The sequence below is a fragment of the Sarcophilus harrisii genome, chromosome 2, assembly GCF_902635505.1.
Source record: "Sarcophilus harrisii chromosome 2, mSarHar1.11, whole genome shotgun sequence".
Lineage (NCBI taxonomy): Eukaryota > Metazoa > Chordata > Mammalia > Dasyuromorphia > Dasyuridae > Sarcophilus > Sarcophilus harrisii.
In genome coordinates, this window is record NC_045427.1 from 507,408,892 (window position 1) to 507,422,288 (window position 13,397).

Sequence of the window (13,397 nt, forward strand, 5' to 3'; positions counted from 1 at the left end):
TGTTTTATTTATTCTAGGTATTCCTGTAGTGAGGTGAATTTTTTTTTCCTTTCAGTATGTGCTTGTAGATTTTTTTTTTTTTAATTTATAGTAACTTTTTATTGACAGAATCCATGCCAGGGTAATTTTTTTTATAACATTATCCCTTGCACTCACTTCTGTTCCGATTTTTCCCTCCCACCCTCCACCCCCTCCCCTAGATGGCAAGCAGTCCTATATATGTTGAATATGTCCTAGTATATCCTAGATACAATGTATGTGTGCAGATCCAAACAGTTTTCTTGTTGCACAGGGAGAATTGGATTCAGGAGGTAGAAATAACCCGGGAAGAAAAACAAAAATGCAAACAGTTTACATTCATTTCCCAGTGTTTTTTTTCCTTTGGGTGTAGCTGCTTCTGTCCATCATTGATCAATTGAAACTGAATTAGGTCTCTTTGTCAAAGAAATCCACTTCCATCAGATTACATCTTCATACAGTATGTGCTTGTAGATATTAAAGAGTGACTTTCATTCAACGCTCTTTTGTGAGGCACATCGTATAATAAAATTTTTTATACTGGTGTCTTCTGTGGCTTACTCATCTCTCCAGATTTACTTTCTAAAATGGGACCTTGTGCCAGGGTCAGGTTCTACCCCTTGTATTTTTGAGTGGGATTGTCAGCCTTGCTTGGTCTCACCCCAAATTACCTGGGATTCCTGTGCTAACCTTCTCTTCCTGGGGTCCATTCCATACCTGAATCTTTGAGGTTTTCAAGACTATTCTCAACTTGTACCTGCTGAAAGTGATCTCTACCATCCTCTTATCATAATCTACTTTATATAATACCCATTTGCATGTGTTGGATTCATTCCCACTTTGCAATTAGATTTTATATATATAATTAGATTATAAATTCCTTGAATTTAAGGACCAACTTCTTTTTAATCTTAGTATTTTTAGTAATTACTTTGGCATCCTATACATGGCATATATGTGCTTAATCGTTATTTATTGAGCAGGTAAATTTCAACTGGATAACATGAAAGAAAGTAGGTAAAAGTATGAGAGTAGGATTTGAATGACACATTACCTGGTTTGATTACCTCTGGTGGAGAAATAAAATATTAATAGCTAACAGTTTTTTAACCACAACATCCCTCTATGGGAGGCAATGGAAATATTTTCCTTTCAAATGAGGAAACTGAAGCCCAGAAAGTCCATACTCCTTCATATGACAACTAGGAAAAGGACCATTGGCTCCTAGGATTACAGTTCTAGAACTAAAAGAGATTTAAGAAATCATCTAATTCCCTTATTTTGCATATGAAGAAATGGAGATCCAGTGATTATATGACTTAGCCAAGCTCACACTATAACCCATATCTTCCACTCAACATCTAAAAAGGGAATTCTAAAGAAAAACTTTGCTTGTTTCAGAATTTTGCCTTGAGTTGGCAATACCTAAGGCATGTAGGACTGCTGGTCTTGAAGTGACAAAGATTTTGTTTCAAATTATACCTCTGATACTTAGCAAATTTCTGACCTTCAGTTTCCTTTTTAATAAAATGGAGTACTAAATAACTATAGTCTCATCCCTCAAAGGACTATTGTGAGATTCATATGAGATGATGAACATAAAGCATCTTATAAATCATAATGGTCTATATAAATAAATATTACTTGAGTTTCTGTGAATAGTTATTTCTTCACAATGATTATGTATATAAATAAAGGATTAAATTATGGATGTGGCAAAAGTAGGAACCATCTGACAAATTAGTGTAAACATTTTCATATTGTATCCAATCTGACCATGCCTATATAATGGTCAAATAAGCTCACTACTTCCTTGTATTTTTGGATTATAGAAACATGATAAATAACTATTGATTAAAATCTATACTTTTATTGCCTATATTTTCCATAAATGTTTTTTACTCATTTGTATTTTGTTTTCTTAAAAATCTAAATTGAACTGAAATATATTTGAAGAAAATTGACAACTACAAAAAGCAATTGAATAATCACTATTCTAAAATCAGTTTATATAATTCGGGATTAAATTTGGGAATAAGAGCAATTCTACTAAATCAAATACCTACCTTCTACATATAATTCTAGTTGGCAGAATGCTGTTCCACGCCGCACATGAGCTTTCATTCTTGCATTTGCATTGTCTGCAACATGTGGTATAAGTAATTCCAGGGCCTTCAAAAAACCCAAAACAACCAAACATATAATAAATATAAAGACCAAGCATTTCCTATCTAAACTTGAACAAAAGCCTGACCAAAAGCTCAAATTCAAAACTAATTTAAAATCCTCCTACAATCTTTGGCCACATTATCTCTATTCATTCTCCCAGACAACAGAGAAATTACCTATTAAGTAAATTAAACTCCCCCCCCCCCCCAGTTCAGAATGTGAGGATAATATTAATATGAAAATTTATTTTATGATATGGCTTATAATTTAGAATACATCTAACTATAAACTCTTGGAGGTCCTCATTCCATTCTATTTTAATCTTGTTGGATTAAAATTACCATTTTTAACTTTTTTTGTTGCTACTTTGTGCTGCTCAGTTGATAGAATAAGGTCTATCATAAGCTCATTAGATCTTGAGTAGAAAGAGGCCACAAAGATCATTTAATCCTATCTCTTTATTTTATATGTGAGGAAATTAAGTCTGTGAAAGGGGAATTAATTTATTTGGCCAAAACATAGTGGATAAATGGTAGAACTTGGATTTTAACCCTTGTCATTCAACTCTAAATCTATTGTCATTCTTTGACCTATTCTATATGTTATTCTATATGTTATATGAATTCTTTGACCTATTCTATATGTTAATTAGTATTTTTATTACATTATGATCTATTAAGTATGTGTTTAGTATTTCTGCTTTTTTACATTTATTTAAAATATCCTTCACAACATTTCATATAATTTTATTATGTATATCATATGGTGCTGAAAAATATGTATTAAATTCTTTAATGTTTCCCATTTGACAGTCACCATAATTTTTAGCTCTCAGTTTTCCAATAATAAAAAAAAATAGTAGGTCAGGACAAAAAAAAAAAAAAACAAAAAAAAAAACCAAGCAAATTGATTAAAGGACAATCTTCTCTTTTTATTTCCTGCAGGAATTAAACTAGGGTCTACCCCCAGAAAAAAAGTGCTTTTTTCCATTTCATCTGAGGCTGACGCTCTCACTACCTCATCTTCAATTTAGCATGTCAAATGAGATAGATCATTGGAATGGAAACCCCTCTTCCCTCATTGGATATGGTCCAAGGAAAATGAGATGACAACTGGATTGGGTAAACAATTTCTCTTTACCCAAAATATATTCTGAATCTTTTACTTCTTTAAGAATCCTATAAATGTTATCTAACAAATGAGCAAAGAAATTTGTCACAGAAAATGAAAAATTATGCTAGTCATTATATTTTTCTCCCCAAGCTAAAAATTGCTTGAATATGGATTAATGTTAAATTAAATGAAAAAATTTGATATACATGCTTAAATGCAGGGTACAGAATCAGTATTAATATTCAACAAAGATATATTTTGTTCCAGACTCATTTTTATTCTGTATGTACCTTTATTCCAGAATCTCTACTGGTTAACTTAAGGAATCTGACAAGCAATGAAATGACTGCTGTGAACACTGTCCATGGCAAACAGTAGGGTCCTGAAAACCTAGGCTACATTCTAAGTAGAATGAATATTGGATCTAGAGTCAGAGGACTTGGATCCATATACTTAGCAAATCAACTTACTTCTATAAAATAAAAACTATCTTTATAGAAGGATGAAATTTGTAACTCATTAGAACTTTGTCATTATTATGGCACTTAGAAGGAGTATATATAGACAGAAAGCACAGGTGTGAGTTGAATGTGAAAGGATAATATCTAAGAAAAATAAAATGAAGAAGTGAGAGAGGAATGTACTGGGAGAAAGGGAAAGGGAGGAGTAGAATGTTGTAGATTATTTTCTATAAAAAGAGGCAAGAAAAAGCTTTTATAGTGGAGGGAAAGAGGGGGAAAAGAGGATGAGCAAGTGAATCTTTCATCAGAATTGGCTTAAAGAGGAAATAACTATACACTCAATATGGGCATAAAAATCTGTCTTAACCTGCAAGAAAATAGGAAGGGAAGGAGGGAGGGTGATAGAAGAGAGGGAATGGTCAATAAAATATGTTGGAGGAGGGACAGGGTAAAAGGAGAGAATAGGATAAGTGGAAGGGGGGATACAGTTAGCAATAATTATAAAAATAATTTTGAAGCAAGTTTCTCTGATAAGGCCTCATTTCTCTTTCTTTTTATTAAAGTTTTTTATTTCCAAAACATATGCATGGATAATTTTTCAATATTGATCCTTATAAAACCTTATGTTCCAATCTTCTTTCCCTTTCCCTAACTCCCTCCCCTATATGTTATATGTTAAACATGTTAAAATATGTGTTAAATCCAATATATGTATACATATTTATACATTTATCATGCTGCACAAGAAATATCAGATAAAAAAAAGAGAAAATAAAATGCAAGCAAACAACAACAAAAGATGAAAATACTACGTTGTGATCCATACTCAGTCCCTACAATCCTCTCTCTGGGTACAGATGGCTCTCTTCATACAAGATCATTGGAACTGATAAGGCCTCATTTCTCAAACATAAAGGGAACTAAGTTAAATTTATAGAAAAATAAGAGTCATGCCCCAATTGATAAATGATCAAAAGATATGAACTATGCCCAAAAGACTATAAAATCATGCATGTTCTTTGACCTAACAAGTCCACTAGTAGGCAAGAATATCAAAAAGAGATTTTTTTTTTTAAAGGGAAAAGGACCTATATATGCAGAATGTGTGTAGCAACTCTCTTTTTAGGACAAAAAATTGGAAGTTGCGGGATGCCCATCAATTGGAGAATAACTGAATAAACTGTGGTGTGATTGTGACTGAATATTGTTGTTCCATGGGAAATGATGAACAGGATGTCTTAGAAAAACATGGAAATTCCTCCATGAACTCAAGCAAAATGACATGTTCTGGGTTGATCAGCTGTGAATGACTTTGCTGTTCTCAGTAGTATAATGATCCAAGACTACTCTGAAGGACTTGTGATAAAAAATCCTATCCATATCTAGAGTAGGAACTGATTCTCTATGAATACAAATGAAGCATACTCATTCTTTTTCTCTCTCTTTGTTTTTCTTGAGGGTTTTTTTTAAGGGGAAGAGATCTATGTTTTCTATTACAACTTGGCTTTAATGGAAATATTTTGCATAACTTTACATGTGTTTTATTAATGGGGGCTGGAAGTGAGGATAAGGGAGAGAATCTGGAATTCAAAAGTTTTAAGAACAAATGTGAAAATTTTGTTTTAAATGTAATTAAGGAAAGTATTAAATAGAAAAATATGAAAAAATCTCTTCTAGCTCTAAAATTTAATATGCTATGATATTAATAAGATATATTAACTATGTGACCACTGGCAAGTCACTTAACCTCTTAAAGCCCCAATAGTTTCCAGAGCCATAAAAGCTATAGACAAGTTTCTGATTTGTGTTCACCAAAAGATAGATCCGTTCAAAAAATAAGTGTTACTTTTATAGATTTATTGATTTCATAAATCAACAAATTTCTAACAAGAGTGAGATCTCCAAAATACCTCAGCTTTTGCTTTATTTTTTAAATGATAATCAGTCCTAGCAAACAAAATATTCTTAAAATCTCAATTAATTAAAATTATCATGAAAAACTATAAAAATAGAAAACTAATAATATTAACAAAGTATTATGACAATATACCTTAGAAGAATCTTCAATTGTCTTGTGTAGGTTTTTAAGTTTGAGGTGACAAGCAGCACGATTCAGATACAAGGATGGAATTTTGTTGTTTAATCGAATTGCCAAGTTATAAGCATTAATAGCTGCCAGATAATTTTCCGTTCCAAACAATTTGCTAATAAAATGACAATTGGAAAGAATAATAAGTAACAAATTATTTATATTAACTAGGAGTACATGCATATAATAAATATTTAATTTTAAGATAGCCAATGCTCTTGAAATTCTCTTTAAATAAAAAATATATACAAAGTGTTCCATAACCTTGGTGCAGTTTCAATACCCAGTCTCAGCCCTCATTTAATCTCTGGGCATTGGCACATTGCATATTCCTTGCCAGATTTCAATCCCAGTATTCAAAAATTTACCTCTTTAAGCCAAACAGCACTGGAAAAATGATATGATTTTTTCTTAGATTTCTTGATCAGAATTTGATCTGATGAATTTTCTAGATCTTTATGGCAATATACAGTTGAGGACCTAACCTATATATTTTTTTTGATGTTCCTCCATCTTGAAACTAACTGCAGGATTCTATTAATTTTGAAGTCTCAGTATCCCCAAGACTAAGAGCTATCTTAGTTTACATTACAGGATTACATTTAAAGGTATATATAGATATAGCATTCCTAAGAAATCTGAGCTTCAATGAACACAAAGTGCCTGAGCTACATAACTCACTGAACAGTCTTGCCAGTTTTGATATTGGCTCATTTCAGCATAATTCAAAAGCAAAAGCTTCATATTCATTTTACCCTTCCTGAGTTCTGTTATAGAATTTGGTAATAATACAATGGAATGTCTTCCACACATTATGTTAATGATATTTCTTCAAGTAATTGTTAAACGATACAGGGTCTAATTGTTCTATAATATTCATGAACATTTTATCGATATGCTCAAAGGATCTAAAAATTTCTTCCTGGAATCCACCATTGTAACTATAATGGGATCTTTGGCTCCAATGATAGAAACTGGAAGAATCCATACGAGATTAATAAAGACCAGTAGATATTTATTGGATTATTATTTATATAGGAGCACAGTAGATATTTATTGGATTATTATTTATGTAGGAGCACAGTGGATAGATAGAACATGAATTCAAATATCGCCTCATATGCTTACTAACTGTGTAATTCTGGGCAAATCATTTAACCTTGTTTGCCTCAGTTTCCTCATCTGTAAAATGAGCTGGGGAAGGAAATGGCAAACCACCCTGGAATCTTAACCAAGAAAACCCCAAAGAGGGTCCCAAAGAATCTGATACAATGGGGTGTTGGGGGAGAAAGGAAGGGAGGTGGGGAGAGGAAGAGGACTATTTAATTGAGAAATATTCCTAATCCTGTTCTCTTATTCTATTGAGTTCCAACCAGTATAGGAATAATGGTTAACTCTGTTTTATGGATTTCCATGGCTTTAGTATTATAAGGAAAATGCATTTCAATACTATTTTTATTTTCACACTCTGCTTGCAAAGACAAACAGCTCAAGCTTTCCAATATTCCAGAGTTTTCCATAGTTTTTTTTTAAGCAATGCAAAAGTCATTACAGAAGTGTGTGTAAATATACATATAATGTATATATAAGTATATAAATGTTATATAATTTATATTATATATGTTATGTTTTCATGTTATATATATAAAACACAGCATATGCAGGATATATACAAATATGTTACTAATTTATGTGTAATGAAATATTTGTGTGATATAAAGTATACACGTTTATAAAATAGGTACACATACACATGCATGGTACATGCGTACATATGTATACATACACATGTATATGTATATACGTACATTTACATACATAATCTCCACAATGAAAAGTATATATCAAGATAGTGGCAGGTGATGGGGGAGGGCTCAAGGATGAATATTCTCTTGGTAATAGATGAATTATTTTTTGTAAGCATGGGGAGCACTAGACCCATAGTAAATATATCCTGCAAAAATGAATCTAGCAGATCTCTTGTGGACTGTATTAACAAAAGTCAATGGAGAACCTGAGACTATGTATTATAAACTATCAACACAACTAATTTCCTTGCAGACTACTCCAATGGACATCTTGGAACCTGAAATGGCTTTGGTATACAAGGATGAATGAGGTGATAGGAACAATAGAAAAGGGGGACAAGGCACTACAGTCATAGCAGGCCAATTATTTTAAATTTCTCAGGGATACCAACACTCACACCTATACCCATCCAGTTAAAATGATATTGTATCCCAGTTGTATACTGGGGCTGTTGTGTGATTCTGAAATAGAGAACATCAAAATCTCTGATTTCAGGGGATTTAAGATAGTAAACTGATGTATGATTTGTGTAAGTAGACTATAGCATTCTAAAATATATTTATGCATTAACATTTGTACATCATAAATTTAGAAAAGCAGAAATATTAAATGTAACTTTTAGCAACCATAATGCAATACAAATTATATTCAATAAAGGGCCTATCAAACAGATTAAAAATTATAAACTAACATAATCCCAAAAATGAGTGGGTAAAAGAACATATCATAGAAAGCAATAAATAAGTTCATTATTACTTTATAAAAGTAGAAAAAACTAATAAAATTTCTCTGAAGAAACAAAGGATCAAATAAATATATAAAATAATGACCAAAAAAGGAAGGGCAGTGAGTAATACCAAATCTCAAGCTATCCTATAAACCTATAATCACCAAAACAATTTGGTATACTAGATAAGAAACAGACTAATCTGCAGAAGAATTTAGGTACAGAATATACATAAAGAAATGAGCACTGGAACTTATCAGTGTTTGATGAATCTAAGGATCATAGCTATTAGGGCAAGAATGTACTATTTGAGGATAACTGCTGTGGAAAACTGGAAAGCAATATGGCAGAAACTAGGTTTAGAACATCTCATACCACATACCAAAAACAAGCCCCAAATGGGTCCATGAGTTAGATATAACAAACAAACATATATTCAAACAAATTAGAAGAACATGGAAAAAAAAATATCCATCAGATGCATGAATAAGGAATGAATTCAAGACCATATAAGAGATAGAGAGATTCAATGGAGATAAAAGAAAAAAGTTTGCATAAAATAAAAGTTTCTGACAAACAAAACCAATGTTGCTAAAATTAGAAAAGAATAAAAAAACTGGGGGGGAAACTTTTGGAGCAATTTTTTCCATAATGCTCTCATTTATAAGATATATGAGGAACTCATTCAAATCTGAAGGATTTAGAATGATTATCTTTTTTTTTTAAATTATTTTATTAAAAAAACAATAAAAAGGAGAACAAAAAAGGAATACCAAAACAAAATAAAACAAAACAAAGAACACTGTCATATGCCTAGCAGAACACCAAGGAGGATTCAAAATATATAACAACAAATAACCTGTTCAAGAAAGAAGAAAGTGTGTATGCATATATATGTGTGTGTATATATATATATATATATATATATATATATACATATATATATATTAGTAAAAGAAATTATATTAATGAATATCCATCTTTTCTTTACTTCTGTGTAAATTGTTCTTTTGTTCTCTGATGCAAACCTTTTTTACTTTATATTCATTTACTCCCTTTCATTCCCCCCACTTCCAAGCAAACTATAGTTAAGATATATTTATGTACATATAGATATAGGCATACACACAAACACCTCATCCCTCACCCACATAAACACATACTTTTCCTATCCCTATTGTGACTCTTTGCTTTAATTTTGTTCCTTAAACTTGCCTTGCTATTACTTAACTTCCCCCCACCCATGGATCTCTCCTTTGTCTTCTTCCCTCACCCTTTGCTTCCCCTTCTGCCCATCCCTCCCCCTTAATTTTTTTGTAGATTTTGAAGGGTGCTATATCCCTCATGATATATCTGTAGTGTTGCCTATTTAACCTATCCCCAATGTGAATAAGTTTTCAGAACTAAGAGCCTTCTTCGCCTCTCTAATGCCTCTGTATCTATTCTTCTTCTGCACCTCGTTTATATAACATAATTACTATTTTTATCTTAACTCTTCTCTAATTTTTCTTTTGAGCTACCCTATTGTTGATGTCAATCTTAAACATGTTATATATTTTCCATATTAAAAAAAAACATAAACAATTTGCCCATGTTGATTTACTTGAAAATTATCTCTGATATTGACTCTTACATATTAAATTTTCAAACCCATTCTCTGATGTCTATCCCTTTTGACCAAGAGCAGATTTTGACTTTTTGATTCTAAGTTTTCTCATCGAAGATTGTACTACCTTTCTCACAGTTATTATTTCAGATTTAGACCTGAGAGGATAATTTAATATTATAATAATGCTCTTTCTTCTATCATTGCCTTATGAAAGTTTGTCAAGGTCACTGTGTGCATTCTTGATCCTACTGTGATAAAGATAAAGAGGTTGTGTGGAGTAAGGCATCTAGCCTTCTGGTTTTGTATTGCTAGAGCTTAGTTATAGGACTGTGTATAGATGAGACATTGAAGGACTACAGGAAACTGTCTTTCCCATGGGAAACTTTCCCATCTGTGTTATATTGATGGAAAGCTCCTATTCACTATGCCATAACCATATCCTGTTTATATATTACTTATTCCCAAGTATATTTAAGTACTACTCTTACTTATTTCTTCATCTTTTCAAACCAGTGTGAAAGTCTAAAAATGAGGGCTTTTACTTAGCTCAGGGAAGAGTTGATTATAGGACCCATTAGAAGGTTTATGATCTGTTTTTATCCTTGTAACTGCAAGATTTAAAAGATACCTTAACTTTTATACTATTAAAATTATACTATTATTTAGTATATTAGATTATACTATTAAAAATGAGAAAAGAACAAGATCAGACACTTTTAACAGTTGAAACTAGTGGGAGAATTCTTAACCATATGAGCAACTAATCAGTAAACAAGCATTTATATTGTCTGTTAAATGCCAGATACTATGCTAGGTGTCAGAGATACACACATCAATAAAAATAAATAAACTCTATTCTCAAATATTTAGTGGATAAGAAATCACAAAAGATAAAACATAATTTTGATAACATGATTTTTACAAGTTTTTGCATCAACAAAATCATTGCAATTAGATAAAAAAAAGCTAGTCACTAGAAAAATATCTTAGTGATAAATGTCTCTGATAAGGCCTGAAAACCAAAATATACAGGGAACTAATATAAATATATTAAAAACAAAAGTAATTTTCAACTGATAAGTGGCAAAAGGATATGAACAATGATTTCTCATGAGAGTTACAGACCATAAACAACCATATGAAAAATTTCTCCAAATCACTAATTGTGATAGAACCAATATCTTTTGGATTGCCCCTGGATCATGAGATAGCTTGGGTTTTCCTTAAAAGACAATAAAACTTGGCCTTCATTAGCTCAAGGATGGGGCAAAACTCAAATTGTGCTTCCCTTAACAAAGCTTCCGGATAATCTTTGGCTGTGCTGACTTGGTTGCCTGGTCACCTAGAGCATATAAGATCCACCGCACGATACTAGTGCTTATCAGAGTAGGTCGATGACTATCACTGTACCTTGTCCTGCTGAATGGACATATCTCTTTTTGAAGATGAAAGGGATTGCAGCTATGGAAGCTAAGTGCTATTATATCTTTGTCACATGTCCTTATTATATCAGGGCTAAATATATTTCCAAAGTGAAGCAAGCAGAACCAGGAAAACAAAATAATATAAATGGAAAGAACAATAACAAATAACATAACACTGTATAATTATAAAATTAATGTCTGTCCTAAAAAAATATAACAGACCATTTTTTTTTCTTTTCAGAAGTGGGGAGACTATGGATGTTGAATATTCAATATGCTATTAGATTTGATTGGTCTGTTAGTTAATTTTCTTAACTACTTTTTTTTTCTTTTAAAAAATTATCATGCACAAATTGACTCATCCAAAGGATTTCTGATCTTTTACCCAGATAACGGACGATCCTCTGGGTAAGGGAGAAATATAGGAAACAGTGTGACACAGAAACATTTTAAAACCTAAGAAGATACTGTGTGCTCAGTTCTTTAACACTTACAAAAATCAGGATTTCCTAACTGTGGAGGTTTCCTAAGTAGAGGTATAAAGGTTTTAATAATTCATATCGTCAAGAATGGTGATATCAGTTATGGAGTCCATTAAAGGGAGATGTAAAATGAACATTTTGTCCATGAACTGACTCAAAAGGATCCCAGGGTTCTGCAGTGATTCCAAAAACACCCTTCCCAATATGTTTGCTTTAAACTTATTTCTATGTAACTGAGAAGGGATATACAAAATAACTTAAACCTACCACAAAGTTATTTTGCAAATATGAATACTGATCTTAATAAAGTGCCAAAATGTTGCTCTTTTGAACATTTACTAATCATTTGTATATGTTCAGAATGGATGGAAAGCTTCTCATTGTAAAAAAAAAAAAAAAAGATTCTGTCACAGTTATTAACAGACTCTTAAAAAATTCATTTCTACATTTGTTATAAAAAAATGAAAGGAATAATAATTTTATAGAAAATCTATAAAGCACTGAAGATTCTGAAAAATTTCATTGCCCTGAATCTACTATCTACTGGGGCAGTAGAATGACAAACATATATATGTATTAGGAAATATTATGCACATGAACATACATGTGTACGTACATATATATAATATTTCTTAAAAATAAAGTACTCATCACACAATAAAATCTTATCTAAACAATTGGGAAAATATCAATTGCTCATGGGTAGGCTGAACTAATATAATAACTCTACCTAAATTGATCTACTTGTTCAGTACCTTGCCAATCAAACTGATAAAAATTATTTTATAGAGCTAGAGCTAGAAAAAAAATAAAGTTCATCTGAAAGAAGAAAAGGTCAAGAATATCAAAGCAATTAATGAAAAAAAAATACAAAGAATAGTGGCTTTGCAGTACATACCTAAAACTATATTATGAAGCAACAGTCATCAAAATCATTTGGTACTGGTTAAGAAATAGAATGGTATCAGTGGAATAGGTTAGATACACATGACACAATAATCAATGACTACAGAAATCTAGTATTTGATAAACCTCAAAACTCTAGCTTCTGGGATAAGAATTCACTATTTCACAAAATTTGCCAGGAAAACTGGAAAATAATATTAGAAACTTAGTATAGACCTACCTCTTATATCCCATACCAAAATAAGGTCAAAAAGGGTACATGATTTGGGCTTAAAGGATGATACCATAAGCAAATTAGGAGAACAAGGGAGAGTTTACCTATCAGATCTTTGAAGAAGGGAGGAATTTATGACCAAAGAAAATATGGAGAACATTATGAAATGCAAAATGGACAACTTTGATTACGTTATATTAAAAAGTTTCACATAAATAAAACTAACACATACAAGATTAAAAGGGCATTACAAAGCTGGGGGAAAATTTTTATAACCAGTGTTTCTGATAAAGGCCTCATTTCTAAAATATATAAAGAACTGTGCTAACTTTATAAGAATACAAGTTATTGCCCAATTGATAAATGGTCAATGACT

General features: G+C 31.5%; 1 protein-coding gene across 2 annotated transcripts in view; it reads right to left on the reverse strand.

Annotated features, from left to right (window-relative positions):
- The window catches only part of DNAAF4 (dynein axonemal assembly factor 4), a 72,862-nt gene that overhangs the window by 6,356 nt on the left and 53,109 nt on the right, over nucleotides 1-13,397 (reverse strand). Inside the window, exons 7-8 of one of the 2 annotated variants that reach the window (XM_003755727.4) lie at nucleotides 5,812-5,965; nucleotides 2,085-2,190 (exon numbers count right to left, since the gene is read on the reverse strand). In XM_003755727.4, the coding sequence (XP_003755775.1) occupies nucleotides 2,085-2,190; nucleotides 5,812-5,965 (260 nt within the window). The remainder of the gene's footprint in view (nucleotides 1-2,084; nucleotides 2,191-5,811; nucleotides 5,966-13,397) is intronic. The other variant, XM_023498682.2, reaches the window with a different exon arrangement.